Here is a 19,735-nt window from a genome sequence, read left to right as displayed (position 1 = left end):
GATCAATATCCAGAAATGTCAATTGCTTCGTATCAATCAACTCGAAACCGTAATTCACAAATTGTGCTACCCAGATCTAGTTTCTGACATAAGCAAACAATAGCATACAACACATTTGCTTTGACAGCTTAAAAAATTGGGTTGATATGGATATCCAAGCATTTATTAGAAAATCTGAAAGTATTGTCCATAGCATATATATATATATATATATATATATATATAAACATCGAACAAAATTTAAGAAGCTGTAGGTAACTGGGACATAGCATATTCCTGATGGTTGGTGCTTTGCTGAAAGTAATGGTAGGTTTTCTACCTAAATACTCTTTCAAATTATCATCCATAAACAGCGAGTGCCAATGTTTATTTAAGATACAAAGAGTGGACTGCTTCCATTACTATTCTGTGACGATTCTCACAGTATCCGTTTTGAAGTCTCCTATTCTTGCTGTCCACTGAGAGATCTCTTAATTTGTTATTTAATTTTTGTGCAGCTTGTTTGATGCATGTATCATTATAGCCCCTTCTTTTGAATCTGTTTTTTTACCACATCTAACTCCTGTTAAAAAACAAAATGCTCACTGCAGTTGCGCCTGGCCCTTATTTCCCCAGCAGGAATATTCTTAATGGCATGTCTCTGACGACAACTGCTATAAATGAGAGTTGAATTCACTTCGGTTGCTTTGTGGAAGGTGTATGTATGAATATGATTATCCTTTATATAGATGTTCAAATCCAAAATGCTGTCTCATATGTGTCCCACCAGTTCTACTCCAAATTTATTATCATTAATGTATTGCATGAATTCAGTAAATTCTGCAAATGAGCCAAATCACGAAAACATCTTTGTATCGGCATCATCTACAGACATTCTGTACAAATTGATTCTCTGATAACACGTGTGTTAGCTCAAATTGTGCCATAAACAAATTGGCCAAGGATGTGTAAAACTACCCATCAATGTTATTCATTGTAAAAGTCAAAATATCTTTCATGCATTGCAGATGTAAATATAAAGTGTCAGACACGTCTTTGATGTGATATTCAAAAACTTTAATTGCTAATCAATGGATACCTAAGGAGCCTTGATATCAAAGCTAGCTAAATAATAGGTGGATTTCCATTCTATAGTATTTGAATTATATGTTTGGAATCTCGCACATATGATAGCAGGTTGACCACTAATTGTTGTAGATACTGAACTATATATATTTTGAAGCATTCTCTGTTAACCAGCCCGCTCCACTAAGGCCTTTCATCTGGTAGATCATGAAATGGTTTATGCATTTTCAGAAGGAAATAGTTTGTTGGTACAATTGGTTTATCTTGCCAAAACGTATGTTCTATCTTCATCCAATAGGCCTATGCCACTGTAAAACAATCTTGTTATACTCTTCTAGAATCTCTGTGGTAGGGTTCCTATTTAGTTTTTTGTAACAATTAGGCGTGTTAAGATGCCTCAGCCCCATTTTGATATTGTCTTCCCTGTTGAGGATAACAAGTTTCCAGATTTATCAGTCTCTTTTATGACAGTTGACTGATCATTGGATACATTATTTAATGCTACACGTTCATGTGTGGATAGGTTGTCTTGTACCCTAGATGTATGCTTGAAGGTGTTTCTATCCATAAGTTGATGTAGGCCTGAGAGTTTTGCCTTTAAAACGTCTCAATGATGCAGTCAGGTGCAGTTGTCGGTGTAAATCTATCTCTCATCTTAAGATTGGAATCCGATATAGTATCTGAATCAATCTCAAAGTCGCAAAATTATTTATGAGCCTGGAACACTAGTACCATCATCAAGGGACAGGAGCAACCTGGTGTCCTCTATATCGCTTATAGTGAATGTGCTTGGTGTAATCTTCATACTAGATGTGTAGGCATGCTCTTTGTCAACATTGTGGAAAGGTTTCTTTAGTTTTAATTTCCTTACAAACTTGTACAGATCAATCTGTACTTGTGCAAAAATCTAAAGTCGTTGTAGGTGCAAAGGATAAACCCTTATTGAGTACATTTGTCTCAAACGTATCCAACGTTTGTGTTGTGGACATGACATGTTCTGGGTTTTGTACTCTGACCTCATTCGTGGTCTCCTTGTTTGCACTGGTTTGCTCCCTATTCTTAAGTCCATCCGCTCTCTCAGCTCTTCCTCTGGATCCTCTGAATCTATTGTGATGAATCCTTAGTTGTTGTCACTTCTCCCCAAGGGGGAGCCCCTTCCCATGAGGCCAGAGAGGTGAGACCAGTACCCGATAGTCCCCTTGGGGGTGGTGCACAGCAGTAGGATCTAATGTGGAGAGACGCCCCCTCTAGGGACAGAGGCGGACATCTAGGGAGAACACAGTATGATCACCTTCAATCTTCTCCTCATAGACCACCACACATAATCCAGTCCAACACAATACCTCACCACCCCATGTATGTGTGTAGGGCCACCAGTCTAGTAGACAGTTCAAGAGACCCAAGAACTGGGATGAAGAAGATCAGCCAAACTACAAGTCAACTAAGTATTGAGACAAGTAGACCCTGCAGAGCCATGAAGACAAGGCAGCGGAAAGGACCAACAGACTCATACTGCGAAGACGGACGAGGCTGGCAACATTTTATAAAAAGTAACAAAGGATTAACTCTGAGGAGCAAATAACGGGTAGCCGTGTCAGTTTCAGAAGAAATGTCAGAATAAAAATTACCGACCCCACCAAAAGACCTAAAAAACACAAACCACAAAAAGTTCTAACTACCAAAGGTTCAAACTTTTTGTGGTAGGTTTTTAGGTGGGGTCGGTATGGGGCTGGGGGGGGTTGTCCCCCACAACACCCCCATTCACTAGAGTGAGCAGGGGTTGTGGGGGACACCTCCAAACCCCTGTCAAAAGAAAAAAAAAAGCCAGGGGCTGCGGGGGTCACCCCCGCAGCTCACCCGAGCAAAAAAAAACCCCAAAAAAAAACAAAAGCCGGGGCTGCGATTCCCGATCACGGAACTGAAAGGGAACCGGCGCTGCAGGGACACAACGCGAAGGAAGGAAAGGTAAGTAGGGTGGTGGGGGTGTGTTGTGGGGGTGTTGTGGGTGGGGGTGTGTGTATGGATGGTTTTCTGTTGGATGTTCGCATGGGAAATGAAGGTCTGGGAATTATGCCAGTCGGCCGCATTCGCCCAACAGAGCGCTTGTGGGAATTCAGCCATCCCAAGGAGTAGGGAGATGCGATCAAAGTAGGATGTCAGCTGGGAATGCTGTTCCTCAGCTGTGCTGGAGGCAGACTGCTGAGACAGCCGAACAGTGTGTGTGTCATCCCAGGAAGTCCCGATAACATGCTGAAACCCCAGACCAGGTAAGAGGTGGCCAGGAAATCCAGAGGGGATGCACAGCCCAGCAATAGTCGAGCACAGAGTGTTGTCCCTAGAAACCTTCAATAAAATGCCAGGGTATTATGACAGGAGCAGGAAGCATTCACTCCTCTTCATCACAGTAGCAGAGAAGCCCCTACTGACCACCAGGGAAGGGTCTGGGACCCCCATCAGTATTAAAAGACAAGTCATCTTCTTCGTGGCAGTACCTGGCAGGAGAGTGAACCAGGTCTGCCAGATTCCAACAGTAGAGAAATATGGGTCTGGGACCCACACCCATGAGAAAAGAGTAACACAAGTCATGTTCCTCATGGCAGTACACGACAGGCGAGTGAACCAAGTCTTCCCAAGTCTGGAGATGGGGAACCCTGGGTCTAGGACCCTCAAAAAGAAAGACTGAAACTGTTAAATTGTGAAATCAAAGTGAAAGAAAGACAAGGGGAAGGGAGAAATTCCCTGTGGTGGCGTTGCACTGTGTGTTGGGATGAACGTCTTACATCCCACACATGAGAGGAAATATAAACTAAAAAAACAGAAAGCACAAGGCAGAGTACACTTTCCAGACCAAAGGTCAAGGTCACAAGCAGATTGCCCTGTCATTCCCACCATATCCTTCACTGTGAAATAAATGGAGAACCACATCACCCACGTACATTCTGAGCGTAGCTGCACAGAAAGATGACAGACACCGTCAACCAGCAATGATATGCCAGGAGTCAACTTGATACACACACCCATTTGTAGATACAAGCGAGTAGGCCAAGAGACAGGGTGTGCAACAGATGATAGAGTAGGCATGTATTGAATAAAGCAAGCGTTAATAGATCAGCAGCCTTGAGCACGGTGTAAAGTCACGCAGCAATTGGTTAAGAAGTAGGTCAAACGCTTTCCCAGGAGCAGCACAAGAAAACATGACCTAATCAGATGTTGCTACCAGAAGCAGGGTCAGCAGGGGGATGGTAGAATTCAGTGCAGGGATTGGCTGCAAAGGAGAAAGCTCAATCCGGTCTAACACATTCAGCAAGTGAAACAAATGATAAAGGTTTTGCCATGTGCTTAAAACTAACAAAATACAAGGTCACAGACCTGGAGAGAACAAGAAAATGTGCAGAGACATGCACAGGACAAAGTCATTCAAACAGAAGAAGCACATCACCCCCTGTAGGAGAACATCCACCTGGGAGTGGAAACACATACAATAAATACCATGAGTCCTCGGCCCAAAGAGAATTCAACATCCAGCGCTATGGTTGGTCCTACGGCCATAGCTTGGGACAGACGATGCAGTACAGGTTGCTCGTCGATTGGGACACCTCAAAGAATTACAGAAATCTTTTAGCTACCAGGCTGCATGTCTATACAAAGATAAAAACTCACATAATTCTAACGGAGGCACTGTGCGGGAGCAGGGGTCCTATGAGCATTACATGAGGTCATGCACATAACCATGAGAAAGGAATGGGAGAAGCTGCATGTTTCCAATCAGAGGTAGCAATAATATGGTGCCCGTTGAGGCAGCTCGAAGGGTGAGAATGGTAAGATGGTGCCAATGTTTAATTGACATGAGAACAGGATGCGAAAAACACAATTGTTGGCACACCTCACAAATTCATTGGTCAATAGTGACCAAAGCTGCATACCCCAAAAGGGCCTGAGGCGCTCCACCAATTAAAAGCCAAATATCAAGTGCAGCATAATAAAATAATGATTGTCCCATCATAAGTCTGGGAAACTAGATGGCCTCACCATGTAATCATTATGAAGTAACTAACAGACTGGTCACGAGAGTAGGATAAACCAATAGGGCTAGGCCTTGTATAGATTCCCCTTTAGAGCAGTCTTGACTGACCAATCAGCAAACAATATTTTCAAAGCATTCTGAAATAATGTTTTGCGATGTCACTCTACTTTCTACTATAAAACACCACCCTTTTGTAGTGTGCTTTGAAGGATTTTTCAATTATTCCTGACTGGCGGTTGCATGTAAATCATTTTATTTCTTGCTTCTGTGTACTTTATTGACTCTATGGATTACTTTTATTATTGATTTTTGGGTCTTACCCTACATTTGGTGACCCTAAGGATTCGCTGGCCTCAAAGCCCCTCTGCCGCATTCCCTGGGTATGATGTGCCTTCCTGCAGGGAGCAGGAACTGCGCATATCACTAGGAGGCCAGAAAGTGGCAGCGTTATCCATCTGCTTGACCAATCACTGAAGGCGGTAGTGATGCCCCCTGGTGTGCAGGACTACCTGACGGGAGAGATGGCATCGGAGGGCTTTGGGAGAACATAGAAAATGAAATGCACCTGACGCAAGAATGATGATCGAGATAGTGAGTATATGTGTCAAATTACAGTGTGTTAGGAGTGAACCACGTAGTATAAACTTTTTGATTTTAGCAGAAATAGAAGAGGGCTTCCGTGAGCGGAAGCGGTGACATCACAGAAGTAGTAATTGTGGTTATTGAAGTTTTAAAGCTTCTCGTTGAGTCCTGTTTAACTAAGAGTGGGAAGGCCCACACTAGCGAGGACTGCAACCCTTTGTTCCACGGGTAAGGGAATGCGGCAGGAAAAATAAAGAAATATGTATGAAAGTGTTGCATTTTCATTTTGTTGTAAAAAGTGTAAATATAATTGTAAATATAAATAGGTGTATTTGATCAGAGGTGAGAGCGGAGTAGTGCGAGTGTGGAGAGTGGGCATAGGGTGTGGAGCAGAAGATTGTGTTGGGTAGAATTGTATTGCGTTTTGACTTGGTGCAAAGAAGCACAGTGAATTTAGTTTTTTGTTCATTCTGTGTTTTTGTGGTAACTCTGGGGTGCGCGCCAAAGCGAGCCAAGCTCCACCTCACTGAGGAGGCCCAACAAGACCCATCACTTTTTTAGTTGTCGTTTGTCTCACTATGTGAAATAGGGTATGCCCAGACGTGGGTCCCTTGCTCGGTGCACCACAGGGAACCAAGCTGCCCTCAATGAGGAGGCCCAACAAGGCCGGAACATGTCTGGGGTTGCTTGTGCTTCTGTGCAGAGGGGACCTGGACTAGCAGTTCAGGCTGGGCTACTTCCACTGGTGACAGAACCTGACTGATTTGCATTTGGCTGGACCCCTTTTGTAATGGCGCAGACAGGCCAAAAAACAGTGGTGTGGAAGGTTGCCCAGAGCATTGCCAGTGGTTCAGGTCTATTCAAAACCTTCCACCCATCACTTTCTTGGTTGTCGTGCGCCATAGGGGGCCACCTCAGGAGATCTGTTTTGTTAATTGACCATGCTCTCTTTATTGTGGTTATTAGTTGTTGTTCAGTATTGCATTGTGACACTGACCGTGCCATAAATGTGTACACCAATCAAACACATGTGCAGGGATCTTCCGACATCGGGAAACGATCTTGAAATATAATTTGGAATGGTCCGACGGGACCAAAGGGAACATCTTTACACCTTGGCCAGCAGAAGGTACACACAGTAAGAATATCATTGAGCACATGTACATGCACTAGCAATCGACTTATAAAGGTAAACAGCTGAAAAGGAGACAGAGTATATTAGAGCTCTGGAAGCTCTAAGATTAAGTAGGAGTGGAGTCAGACAGAGGGGATGAAACCAAAGGGAAAACACGTTGTAGCATCCGCCCCTCCATTATCCAGCGACAGCACAATCATGAGACAGGCTGCAATGCCTGTGCAGTCAGTCCCGCTCCTAGACCAAGAAAACACAAAGTTGGCACTGGCTTCTGCACCCATGCAGATGATATATCTGTCCTTAACTGGCACTTATCCAGTCAAACCTGCCACAGGATATACAAATCCCCGATCTAATCCCCGAACAGAACCAGGATCATCAACATTCCAGGGAGCCCATGGGGATAAGGTTGTAACGGTAAACCGGTATACCGGTATAAACACCGTTTAATTTCATTTTGCTTCAATAACCGTTACTGTGTTTGTAACGGTAAACCGAGTAAATACACTTCAATTAATGCATTGCAAATAGGGCTGGGCTGGATGTGTGTTGTTCACTGACCCTGGGGGACTGGAGGAGGTGGAGTTTGCCCGGGCCCAGGCTGGGCTGGCTTCAGCAAGCCTGTTTTTGTTTTCCACGTGTACTGCAGTGCACTTCAATTAATGCATTGCAAATAGGGCTGGGCTGGCTGTGTTGTTCACTGAACCTGGGGGACTGGAGGTGGTGGAGTTTGCCTGGGCCCAGGCTGGCTTCAGCAAGCCTGTTTTTGTTTTCCACGTGTACTGCAGTGCACTTCAATTAATGCATTGCAAATAGGGCTGGGCTGGCTGTGTTGTTCACTGAACCTGGGGGACTGGAGGAGGTGGAGTTTGCCCGGGCCCAGGCTGGGCTGGGCTGGCTTCAGCAAGCATGGGAGTGGGAGGAGGTGGAGTTTGCCCAGGCCCAGGCTGGGCTGGGCTGGCCTTAGCAGCCTGGGAGTGAAGGAGGTGGAGTTTGCCCGGGCCCAGGCTGGAACATTCCTGAATCGTGCACGTGTCACTGTTTGGGCTGCATACCCTGCTGTCACACTTCCAAACTCTACGTGCTGTGACTGCCTGTGCCACGGATTTCCAAGGTTCCAGGAAGGTAAGCAGCCCCCAAACCAGGACCGCTATCCTCTTTTTCTTCCCTCCCTTCTCATGGCCTTCTTTCCCTCTGTCCTGCTTCTCCCCCTTTGTTCAAATCTAGTGCTGTATGATTAATGCCCCCTTAATACGTGTGATTGCTACTTAAATGTGTTGTTATTATCTATCTACTATTATTTGAAATTCTATATTTTTAAACAATTGAACCGATTTGGGTGCATCACGCAAGGAAATTTGGCTGTCACACTAAGTTGTCAGCACCAGCTCGTAACAAACTGTCCCCTGAGCTGCACGCTCCATAGACTGATAATGAAGGACATGTTTAATGAGCAGGTCGTAAATAGAGGAGGGTTCTACTAGTGCTGCGGGAGAAAAAAGAATGGCAATGCAGTTGGAAGCACGAGAAGGGGTGTGTGTGATAGTGTCCCAAACTGAGCTAAAGGAGATGTGCCTATTGAGTTGCAATTAAGTGGTACGAGGGTGGACTTCCTATTTTAGGGTTCGTACATTCACCAATGTTCCCAATAGTTGGGGTGACTGACAGTCTGTCAGGTTCTGAGACCTGTTGTCTGTACCACATGCAGTGGTCGAAGTGTGCAGGAGCAGTGCTCCCATGCTTTTCTTTTTTGCATTTCACTGTTCCTATACTTTTACTTTATAAAGAAACCGCTCCGGAATGGTTTCTTTTTTAAATAAAAGTATAGAAACTATTAGAAAGTCTGCGTCTGCTGTCTGACCCGGGTAAGGGTCGTGATGTCTCAGCTGTGCCTGTGCTTTTCTACATTAAATGCATGCGACCACTAGTGCGCAGGTCGTGTTGGAGTAAAGCGCTCACTTTATGTGCCTGAGTTTCCCTGAAGTCTGCAGAGTGACACAGAACCTCTTAAGATTCTGCTGCTAGTGTGCGATTTCAGCACACCCCAGGGCACCTCACACCTAAAGGTAAGCCTGCCTTATAATTAACCAGTCGTTTCATCCCTGGGCCTGGCCAAGTTCTATGGCAATCTGTCAGCAAACACACAAATGTTAATTTTTATTTTTGTATTTCATTACCGTTGGGTCCCACATGTTATATGAACAGAGATCTTTGCGTTGCCAATGCTAATACTACGGTCATGAAATACAAAAGTTAAAAGCTCAGTTTATATGTGTTTTTTTTTTTTCTATTCCTTGAAAACCCGTGTTTCAATTCAGTTGTGTTGCTGTGGTGGGCGGGAGCGGTGCTCCTATACTTTATTTTAAACGTTTTACTTTTCCCATGCTTTTATTTTAAAAAGAAACCAATCCGGAATGGTTTCATCTTAAAATAAATGTGTAGGTAGAAGTTGAAATTTGCACCTCAATGCATGAATGCACTGCACTCAACATTCCCTTAAACAGCAGGTGTCTTGTTTGGGGTTTTGAATTGCGTGTGGGAGGGAGTGGGACGATGGGGTTTAGGGGAGCGTGGTTCAAGTCAGCAGGAAGCATAGCTCCACTACTTCTTTTCGCACACTTCGACCAATGATCCATCCTCCCTTACTTGTCTCTTGGGAATGGTTTTCGTTTAGAGACCTGTATTTATATAAGTGATTTGTTTTTGAATGAGCATCATGGTCACTTTTGGTGGTTAAGTGATTGCCGTGTGTGGCCTTGCAAGGCAGTAACAAGCCTGTGCAATAAATAGTACGTTCTAATTTCAATTATGTTGTATGACAAAAAGTGTTGTCGTCCAGTGTGTGGCCAGGCACTGCTCCTCAGTCTCGAATGGCAGAATGCAGTTGCTGGTGCTAGGCAGTACTTTGCATCCCAGCAACTAGTGTTCCTTCTGAATGTGTTTTTAGTAGCAGTGGCTACATATTATCACCTTTTAGGAGCAGGCTATCTACAGAACATGTAAACATGCTGGTATTTCTGCATCATAATTTGTGAATTTTTTTATTTTTCTAAAAAAAAGTTTGTTTGCTGCTTACTCAGACTTGCGTTCTAATACTTAAAATCTTTTCAGACTTTGAATGTAAGCAGATATATGATCCTTTTGACAGTTTTACCTTGGTATTGTTGCTAAAACATAATTCAGCAAACCAAAAGGTTTGGCATAACTATGCCTGCAGTTGATTGATTTTAAAACCTTCCAGCTATCATACTTGAGACCCTATGGTCATATACGTCTTGGCCTCCTACTTCTTTAGTTAAACTTCTAAAAAGGTTGTATTGGTTTACAAAGTAAAATTGGACCTCCTGCTCCATTGAGTTAAAACTAAAATAAATGTTTGTAAGAAGAACTAAGATAACTTCTTGGTGATGTTTTCTTGTTTGTGTATTAACGGGCCCGATGTTAGCATCCTCCCCATTCCCATTGAGCCCTATGTGGGCTCAAACGGGAACGGGGACGCATAGGGGCTGGGTCCCGCGAAAGGAAATTACCGGGCCCTCCAAGGTCGGAATGGCCCAGTTAAGGTCCCTATTGCGGGACCCGGACCTGGACCCAGGTTTGGAGGTAGCCATGCTGCTAAAAACAGCATGGCTACCTCCAAACTCGTAATGAGGCCCGAGACTTTAAATATATATATATATATATATATATATATATATATATATATATTTAAAATGAGATTTAATAAGTAAATATGGTATGGAGCCACGCCAGCCTTCTTTCTTCTCCCAGTCGTCTCCAACCGTTTACGCTCCCCCTCTGCGTTCTCTCCCGGAATCTTCGTTGTCAGCTGAGGGATGCACGCACAGGGTGCCCACGCGGTAGTGCAGGAAAAAGCACTACACTACAAACATGGAATCATTTACATCTCTGTGTAGAGAGGGTGTGGTGTTTGGTTTAAATATACTGTCATCCAAAGCAATGCATTTATTAGTACTGAGGATGACATATTTAAGCAAACAGTAACATCCCGGCGCGGATAGGTCTCTGTGCTGGGATATAACTGTTTGAAGAGCTATCCCTGCTATCTCAGTGTGGATAGCTCCCAGCTTCCTGTTTGGCACTGCCAAAGGCGCACACCGGAATGGGAGCTGCGCTGAAGGTGCAGCGCCAAAACGGACAATGCCAACATGCAGACGTACATAGCACAGATTGCTCTCCCCTTCCAACAGGACACTAGAGTGCTCGGAGTCTGACAGTATGAAGGACCTCATGCAGAGCTACACATTACAGAACTAACGCTGCTTCAGAATGAAAGACCAATGACAACATCACATGTCGGAAATCTCACCAAAACTCCTTATAGATTGAGCTGCAGCTTTCTCCCGTTTTCCCCTAAATGATCTCCCCCCTTATCCGTACTCCATTCCCCCCGCACACAAAACATCTTGGATGTAGGACTTACCTAGCTGAAGCACCATCAGGTTGGAATGTTCTGAAGCCAGGGCCTTCAATTCCTGTAACCAAAAGAACATGGTGCATGCTTAGGGAATGCAAAGCCTCGTTCTGAGATTCAGAAACAGGTCCTGGGGATCAGAGCTGCTTTTGAAGAGTGACCGCTATAAGTGCCCAGAAAGAATACACAAGGGTATGAGAGTTTGTTTATTGGAACTCAGGGTTGTTGATGGTCATTTATTGGACACAAATTGTATACATTCTCAGTTACTGTGCACAGGTGACATGTGTGTTAAGTTAAAAGATACAATAGATCACAGTGTTCAGTTATTAAAATCAGAAACAGCCTGGAACAAATCCAGAGACCCCGCCATCAAAGCTGGCCTAAAAATAACCCTCATGGCCTACCACGGGCCACCTTCACAGCCAAACAGGAGCATTACTGTACTTAAGGCATTGGAAGCCGCCAGACGACCCAAGAACACTTCAAAAGTGTGCATTCATTAATATCCCTCCAATGCACACCATCCTGTATTTCCCCGACTAAGGAGCTCAGCCTCTCCACATTCTTCATTGAGAAGATCGAGAAAATTAAAGATTCTGGGGGTCATTACAACCATGCCGGTCTGGTAACAACGCTGCCGGTAAGCCTACCGTCACCGTTGTTACCAGACCGGCATAGTACAACTCTGTGTGCGAGTGCTGTCCTACCCGCCAGGGTAGACCTGGCAGGCGGAACAGCACCTGCCCACAGAGTTTCATGGAAGCACCGTCATTAATGGTGCCGGTGCTTCCGCGCTCCCAATTCCTATTGAGTCCTATGGCACTCAATGGAAATGGGGAGTAACATTTAACCAGCGTCTGAGTCTGACTTACAGGAACACCGGGGTTGCAATCCCCCAGTGTTTCCGGCAAGCCAGGCCCCGGTAAAAATCACAAATCCGGCGGCAGCCTTTCGGGTTTTGCCGGCACAGCTACCGCCGGACTTGTAATGAGGCCCTCTGTCACAAGGTCCCACCCGCCATAGACCAGAGAGACCCTTTCACCCCCGCCCCTCACATTAAACCGACCCACACTGTGCTTCCACAATTTCATTTTTTACAGGTGATAGGAAGCAACTACACTTCCAATTCTGAAATCCGGTCCCAATCATTTTTGTAGAAAATTCAACCCCTCCCCCCAATCCCACAACCTCTCCCCCTCCAAGGCCAGCCCTCTCCTTCTCAGGAGAAAAATCGAAATACAGAAGAATGTGATAAAACCTGGGCGTCACATGCCATGCACATGTAATGCCGGCATGACCCTAGAATCAAAGGTCAGTGTAGAATTGCATCAACTTCAAAACATACTCTAATACATCCTTTAAGATGCCCCCCTTCGATGGATGATGTGGTATGGCAGTCTTGTGGTAGGCATGCTCTGTTTTTAGGCATCCCAAAGTACCAACTCCAAAGACGCCAATGGTTGCATCCGAACCCCAACTCTCTGACCTGAAAGACCATCAACCTCAGGAAACCCAACTAAGGTGCGCACACCATCAGCATGTTTAATCATCAGTATCAAGTTGCTATGCCTCATACACAAAAGTTAAAAAAAGCAGAGCCCCCTGGTATCTCCAGAAAATCATCTTTCGCTAGCACTTCACCCACCCCTAAGATCAGCCAACACTAACCTAACAGTTCTGCACTGAAAAGGCAGGTGATGGGAAGACAGGCATTTGCTCTGGGCTCTGGAATGAGGTGCCCCTGGAACTAACAAACCTCGACGCACCCAAGCAGGTTCGAGTGGCACTGAAACAAACTGTTTTGTGACCCCGACCCAAGATTAACAGATACGTCATCAAGTAGACTCAAAAAGCACACACCACCAACCGAACAAAAACTAGAGGATTGCAATTGGCGAACCCCGACTGTGAAAAAAAACATAAAAAACAAAAATTAAAAAAACAACTTGCTGTACCTGGTCTTGTTGTTCCTCCAGCACAAAGTGATCTGAAAACAGCTTTCCAAAAGACTTGATGAAAATATCAAAGCTCTATTTTGCTGCTACATGCCTGCGTTATTTAAACAGCACAATTCTTTCATAAGTAGGGGCATACTGAAATTCGGCTTCGAGCAAGTATTCAGCTTAATTTCAGCTGAAAATGAGATATTCGGCCAAATAGTTTAATTATCACTCAAAGCAGAATAGTTTACCCTACAAAATACATGAAGTATTGCTTTGACTGTGCCTGTAATCATTCAGTTTATCCTTTAAAAGGATCATAAAACAAATGCTGCGGTCACTTATTTGATTGAGTGCACAGAGAGCAAAGGTGTGAAAGTGCAAACCAAGTCCCTGCCCTTTATGTCCTGGACAGACGTTCATCTGCTGGTTTGCTGGGGAGGAGTGAGCTGAAGCAAAACTCAGAATTTATTTGATGTGTCTCTGGTCTCCCCTGTATTTTGAAGTTGAAACCCATTGAGCTGGAACAATAGTTTATGAAGTCACTTTTGGGAAATGGTATCTTCTTTAAGCGCTTATTAATTTGTTAATTACTTGTTTAAGATCTGAAAGTTACAGATTCCAATCCCACCCAATCCAAATAATATAATTAACTGGATTAATGTAACTGTTGCAGAGTTCCCAGTAAGTTCCAAACCCTGAGTAAAATAGCTCAGGAGGTAGTGTGTCTGCAGCAAAGAACTGTATTTCGCATGTAGGCCAAGGTTATAAAGCAAGTAAGATGGCTCTTTGAGTTGAGAAAAAGTGACAGATTTTACTAAAGAGGGTGGCTATATTAGTTTTAACCAAAATGCAGCAGTCTGTATCAGCAGAAATATTCCTCCTGACATTACAGTTAAAAAGAGGGATATTTGTGTAATAAAGACAAGGAGCTAAATATTTAAGATTTGGAAACAATGGACCCAATGGATGCACAAGTGAAACAAATAAGTAAAATAAACATGCCAATTAAAGATCTGAAAATCAGCACTGTCCCTTCCTTATCGGTTAGACGAGAACCGCAGAGGACTCAGCATTCCCTATATGTTTTTGTCTGATGTCTTTTACCACGCCCCATAACACCACACTCAGTGCCATGTCCCCGATTGTCAGAAAGTCGCAGGTGCTAGAATTGTTCAGGTGGAGGAACAGTAACAAGGATAACTACATTAGGTGAGACAGTAAATAAATACTGTCAGAAAACGGGGGAAGACTTATTGTAAGGGATTGTACCTGGTGCTGTTGAGGGGGTTTTGAGAGCGCTACGGTTTCTCTGTTGGATTGTTTGCGGGAGGGCAGCTTTGTGTTCGGGGAGCAGGTGCCACTGCATGGCAAAAAAATAAACAAGAATAGGGGAATTGTGTATGTTGGGGGCTTGCACAGCAGAAGGAAGGGGACAGCAATATCTGTCGCCTTCTTGAGGAACTGGACCTTGATGTCCTCGGTCTCACTGAGACATGGTTCCCGGCCAGCTCTGTCACCAGCTTTGACACACTCCTACCTGACGGCTACAAGATCATCTCCGTGCCTAGGCCCAACCGTGCTGCGGGGAGAGGGGGGTGTTGCCCTTATCTTCCCGGAGTGGATTCCTGCCACTGTCACTGCTACACAGACCTACTCCTCTTTTGAATGCCTTGTCTGCCGACTCTCTCTCTCCTAGCCATTCCCTTACTGTGGCTACTATCTATCGGCCACCCGGTCAAATTTCCTCTTTCCTCTCCGAGTGGGCAGATCTCTCCTCCTCACTCCTGTCCTTTACCACTCAACTCCTCTTTCTTGGAGACTTCAACATCCACCTGGATGCCTCCTGTCCCACCTCTGGACACTTTCGCGACATCTGCGACTCTCTCTAACTCTCTATTCTCCCGTTTGCGCCGACGCATTCTGCAGGGCACACTCTTGATGCTGTGATCTCTTCTGACCTTCCCCTCTCTGTCCCTGTCTCCACTCCTCTCTCCTGGAGTGATCACTTTCTCCTATCCTCACACCTCACCCTCCCTACCCCTCAGGCAAAGCCATCTTCATCACTGCCACTCTCCTTCTCGGTCATCCGACCCATGAAGCGCGTGTCAGTGAGGCTTTCGCCGCCACCTTCGCACCTCCCCCTCCCCCTTCGGCTGACTCCCACCCTGACACAGCCCTCTCCACTCTCGTTATATCTGATATCCTTGCCCCTGTCTTGAGAATCCGCCTGAAGCCCAAAGCCAAATGTAATTCCTGGTATGACTGATCTCGTCACCCTAAAACGCAAGTGCAGGGTGGCACAGAGGAAATGGTGTGCTTCATGTTCATCCTCTGACAAACTGGCCTGCCGCCTGCTCCAAAGGCAATACCGGCTCTCCGTTCTCACCAAGAAGAGAGCCCTTATCCAAGCCCGCATCTCTGCGGCATCAAACAATTCTCCTGAACTCTTTAAAATCTGCAAGGAACTGGCCAACCCTGCTGCAGTCTCTACCTCTCCTGTCCCCTCCCAGGCCCTCTGCACGGCACTGGCCTCACACTTCATTTCTAAAACTCAGGACATCCTGTCCTCACTCTCCTCCTTTCACCTCCCTCCCTCTATTCCTTGCTCTTCCTCTGGCCCTTCTGCAGCCACCCCTCCTCTCTCCTTCTCTGCCTTTCCCCTTTACTCTGCTGACGAGGTTTCCAGACAAGTCCGATCTATGAAAGTCTTGTCAAATCAGGTGCACCCCTGTTCCTCCAAAACTATCAAGGACCACATCGACTCCCTGGCTCCTGCCCTGGCTCCTGCCCTGGCTGACTTCTGCAATCACTCCTTCGCCACTGGAGTCTTCCCATCCCCCCTTAAGCACTCCCTTGTGCATCCTCTTCTTAAGAAACCCTCTTCCGACCCCTCCTGTCCGGCTAACTACCGCCCAATCTCCATTACTCCCTTCCTGGGCAAGCTAGCTACTGGAGAAACTGGCCATCTCCCAGCTTAATCTCCACGCTGATTCTGTTGGTAGTCTTCATGACCATCAGTCTGGCTTCAGAGCTGCCAGAGGCACAGAAACTGCTCTCCTGAACATCCGTGAAGACCTGCTCTCCAACCTTGACTCTAACATTCTGTGTGTTCTCATTTTACTTGATCTCTCTTCTGCCTTTGACACTGTCAACCATGCCATCCTGCTCGACCGTCTCCGTGATAACCTGGGCATCACTGGTCAGGCTCTGGCGTGGCTGACCTCTTTCCTCTCCAATCGACCCTCCCAGGTCCAACTGGGGTCCTTCCTCTCTGACATCGTTTTCTCTACCTGTGGTGTCCCCCAGGGATCTAACCTCTCTCTTTGGCTGTTCAACCAGTATCTGGCACTCCTTGCCCACCGCATCGCCGCTCTCTGCCCCAACTTTCAGTGCTATGCGGATGATACCCAGCTCATTTTCAGGCTACCCTCGGCCTCCTCCTCTCCTTCCCTCATCTCGGACTGCCTGTCTGCTATCCAGGAATGGTGTGCCGCCAATGACCTCTGCCTTAATGCCAGTAAGACTGAGATTCTACTCATCGGCACACCCACTCCATCCTTCCCCGCAGCTCTCTGGCCAGCCTCTCTTGGTCCTCTTCCTGCTCCTACCTGCAAGGCAAAAAACCACGGTGTCATCTTCGACTCCACACTCTCCTTCTCTCCGCACATATCTGACGTGTCCAAGAAGTCACACTACCAGCTGCACCTCCTCAGAGGTATTCTTCCTTTCCTCTCCTTCCCCCAGAAGCTCACTGTCTCCAGAGCCCTGGTTCTCTCTAAACTCGACTACTGTAACAGCCTCTACCTAAATCTGCCTGCTTCTACTCTCCGCCCTCTGCAACTCATCCAGAAAGAGACTTGTCATTGGCCTCAAGCCCAGGGACCGTATCTCTCCAGGACTGAAATCTCTACACTGGCTCCCAGTGGCTACGGGGATTAAGTTCAAAACCCTCTGCATTGTCCACAAAGCCTTCTGGGGCCTGGGGCCAAAATACCTTCAACTCTTCCTAAATATCTTCCCTCTCAAGCTCTTCGCTCATCCGCTTCCAACTCCCTCAGAGTCAGCTGCTTCTCCAAGCAACGAGTTGGGGGTAGATCTCTCTCTGCGGCAGGGGCCTCCCTCTGGAACAGCCTTCCTACCTCCCTGAAACTTGAGAACCATCTCCGGTTCCGGAAGCACCTCAAAACCTTCCTCTTTGCTTCTGCTTTCTCTCCCCCTCTCCCCTGCTAAATTCCTGAATGAATTTGCACTGATTCTGCAACAGGGCTACTCTCACCGATCTCAGTCCTTGGCCCTGCCACTCTCCCTTTGCACTGCCTCCCTGGCAACCCCTGCACTGCGGGACTGTCTCTATATCCCTACAGCCCCCCTTCCCAGCACTTTTCTACACTTACCTTGCACTTGCCACCAGCTGGCTCTTATTATTTATCTTGTTATTCTACTACCCCTGTACTGCACTTTTCCCTCCCCCTTTCCCCTTGCACTTTTCCCTTCCCCTCACCCATGCACTTGCGCGATCTGAATGACACCTGGCCTAGTAGGATTGTTGTCTGTCTTCCCTTTGTCCCCCCCTCCCTGCCTCGTCGCGCCTTGAAACACTTGTGTATAGGCGCGTTACAAATGTCATATCATATCACAGGATTTGGGTCATGTAGTTCGATATTCAGTATACCTAGGTTTCTTGCAATGTTAAGTTTTCATATAGTTCGGCATTCAATATATGGACAGGCATTGCCTGTGTTCCTATTGGGAGCTCCCCAGTGCCTGTGTGTTCCTTTGACACTCACCAGTGGCCTTCTACTTCTACCAATGGCTTCTACTGTGATCTCTGCTCCTCTTCTGGAGCGGGGCACACCGCCAATGTGAGCATTACCCGCCTTGCTACTTCTTTATGAACACAGCCAGCTTCCTTTGAGCTCTGGGGCGTCCTGGTTTGGCATCCAGCCCCACCACGGCAGACCCACGAAGAGTGGGTCCCCTGCTGGTCTCTGCCATGCCGGTCTTCCTGCTTCTCCTTTACGTCTCTCCTCGTGGGTTCTCCTCCTCAGATCTCGTTGGCCTCTCTTCCTGCAGCCCTCTAACAGGCTGCAGGTGTGTCAAGTTAACTAGATCTACCTGACCATAGTTAGGCAAACATCCCTGACTTTCCCAATGTTTGGGATTCAGCATCCTCGTCTCAGTATCTAAGTGGTCAAGAGGGGTAATCTTCATTACTCAGTTTCCTCTTCTTCATCTCAGTACTGTCAGAGTGTGCAATAATGAGGGGGACATGGCTTGTAACAGCCCATAAAGGTTGGGGAGGACTTGGATTGGCTGTTACTAGGGAAAGGGGAAAAACAGGTATTTCCTAACTTATCTTTAGTGCTGTTCCTACTCCTTCTGCTACGTCTAGGATTATATCTCCTATCAGTTTATGGGACAGTATCCCATAACTGCTTCTGGAATAGGGGTTTCTTCCTGAAGGGAAAATATGTGATACCACGTCTCGCCCAAGAGCATATCTACCCCAGCCAGCAGGGACCCTCCACCCAAGTTATCCTCCTTCGCTCCTCCACCCCAGGAGCAGGAACCAAAAGTGATGGCCTTTCCCTGGCCACCTGCGTAGAGGATCCAAGGGGAGTAGGAGTCAGAATACCCTCAGGTTTCTCACTGTAGTTACACACAAATCCCGTCTTGGCAACTTCAAACTCAGTCAAGCCAACTGAGAAGGAAAAATTGGTGGAGGCCACCCAGCCATAGCTTATGTAGAACACCCAATATTCATAGAGGCATGTCGCTAAACATCCCAGAGTGTAAATCACTCTTCCTCCACCTAGAACTGGACCACCAAACCAACCTATCCTTGCTACTCATTTACAGACCACTCACATAAAACCGACCCCTACAGAGAAATTTGCAGACAGCATAGCCAGTATTGCTGTAGAACCTGAGCACCTGATCCTTCTTGCTAGAAGACTTTAACATCTGGCTCTAAGAGAAGATTAGCAACTCTAGCTAATCCCTACCCTCCCACCTAGCCAGCATGTACCTACAACAAATGGTGAAGGGGGCAACCTGTGTTGCTGGATAGACATTGGAAGCAATTTTCTGCATCAACTATATATATATATATATATAATTACAACTGCTCCTCCAGTTCACATTCTCTGGAGTGACCACCTTATGATTCCCCTTGTGATTCATGCTTCAGTGTGAGCATTATCATTAGGGTATTTATTGGGCACAGCCTTAGCTTTAGGATGCAACAGAGCACTTTTCAATTATAGGGGAAGAACACAGAGATGGAAGTAGTGAAAAAAGGAGCGGGGAGATAAAAGGGGAGGGCGAGAGTGAGCAATTGGCAGCAAGGGATCTACAAGCAATCATGGTGGTCTCAGGTAGGGTGGTGAGTGCAGGTGTATGTGGACCTAAGTGCTAAGGAGGAGCCATTCCGTGAAGACAAAGGTCTTCGGCTCTTTCCTGAAATGTAGTAGGGATGGGGCAAGGCAGATGTTGAATGAGAGGAGGCTCCAGAACATTGGAGCATAGACAGGAGGCCTGTCTTCTGG

The 19,735-nt window shown here is 46.2% G+C and overlaps 1 protein-coding gene across 3 annotated transcripts in view; it reads right to left on the bottom strand.

Annotated features, from left to right (window-relative positions):
• Positions 1-19,735, bottom strand: part of LOC138447946 (uncharacterized) — a 132,058-nt gene that overhangs the window by 98,847 nt on the left and 13,476 nt on the right. For all 3 annotated transcript variants that reach the window (XM_069604473.1, XM_069604475.1, XM_069604477.1), the window contains exon 2: positions 11,251-11,302. In XM_069604473.1, coding sequence (XP_069460574.1) covers positions 11,251-11,302 — 52 coding nt within the window. The remainder of the gene's footprint in view (positions 1-11,250; positions 11,303-19,735) is intronic.

This window comes from Ambystoma mexicanum, chromosome 1p (genome assembly GCF_040938575.1).
Source record: "Ambystoma mexicanum isolate Mex_15411 chromosome 1p, UKY_AmexF1_1, whole genome shotgun sequence".
In the NCBI taxonomy this organism is placed as follows: Eukaryota; Metazoa; Chordata; class Amphibia; order Caudata; family Ambystomatidae; genus Ambystoma; species Ambystoma mexicanum.
This window is presented reverse-complemented; position numbering and strand designations above follow the sequence as displayed.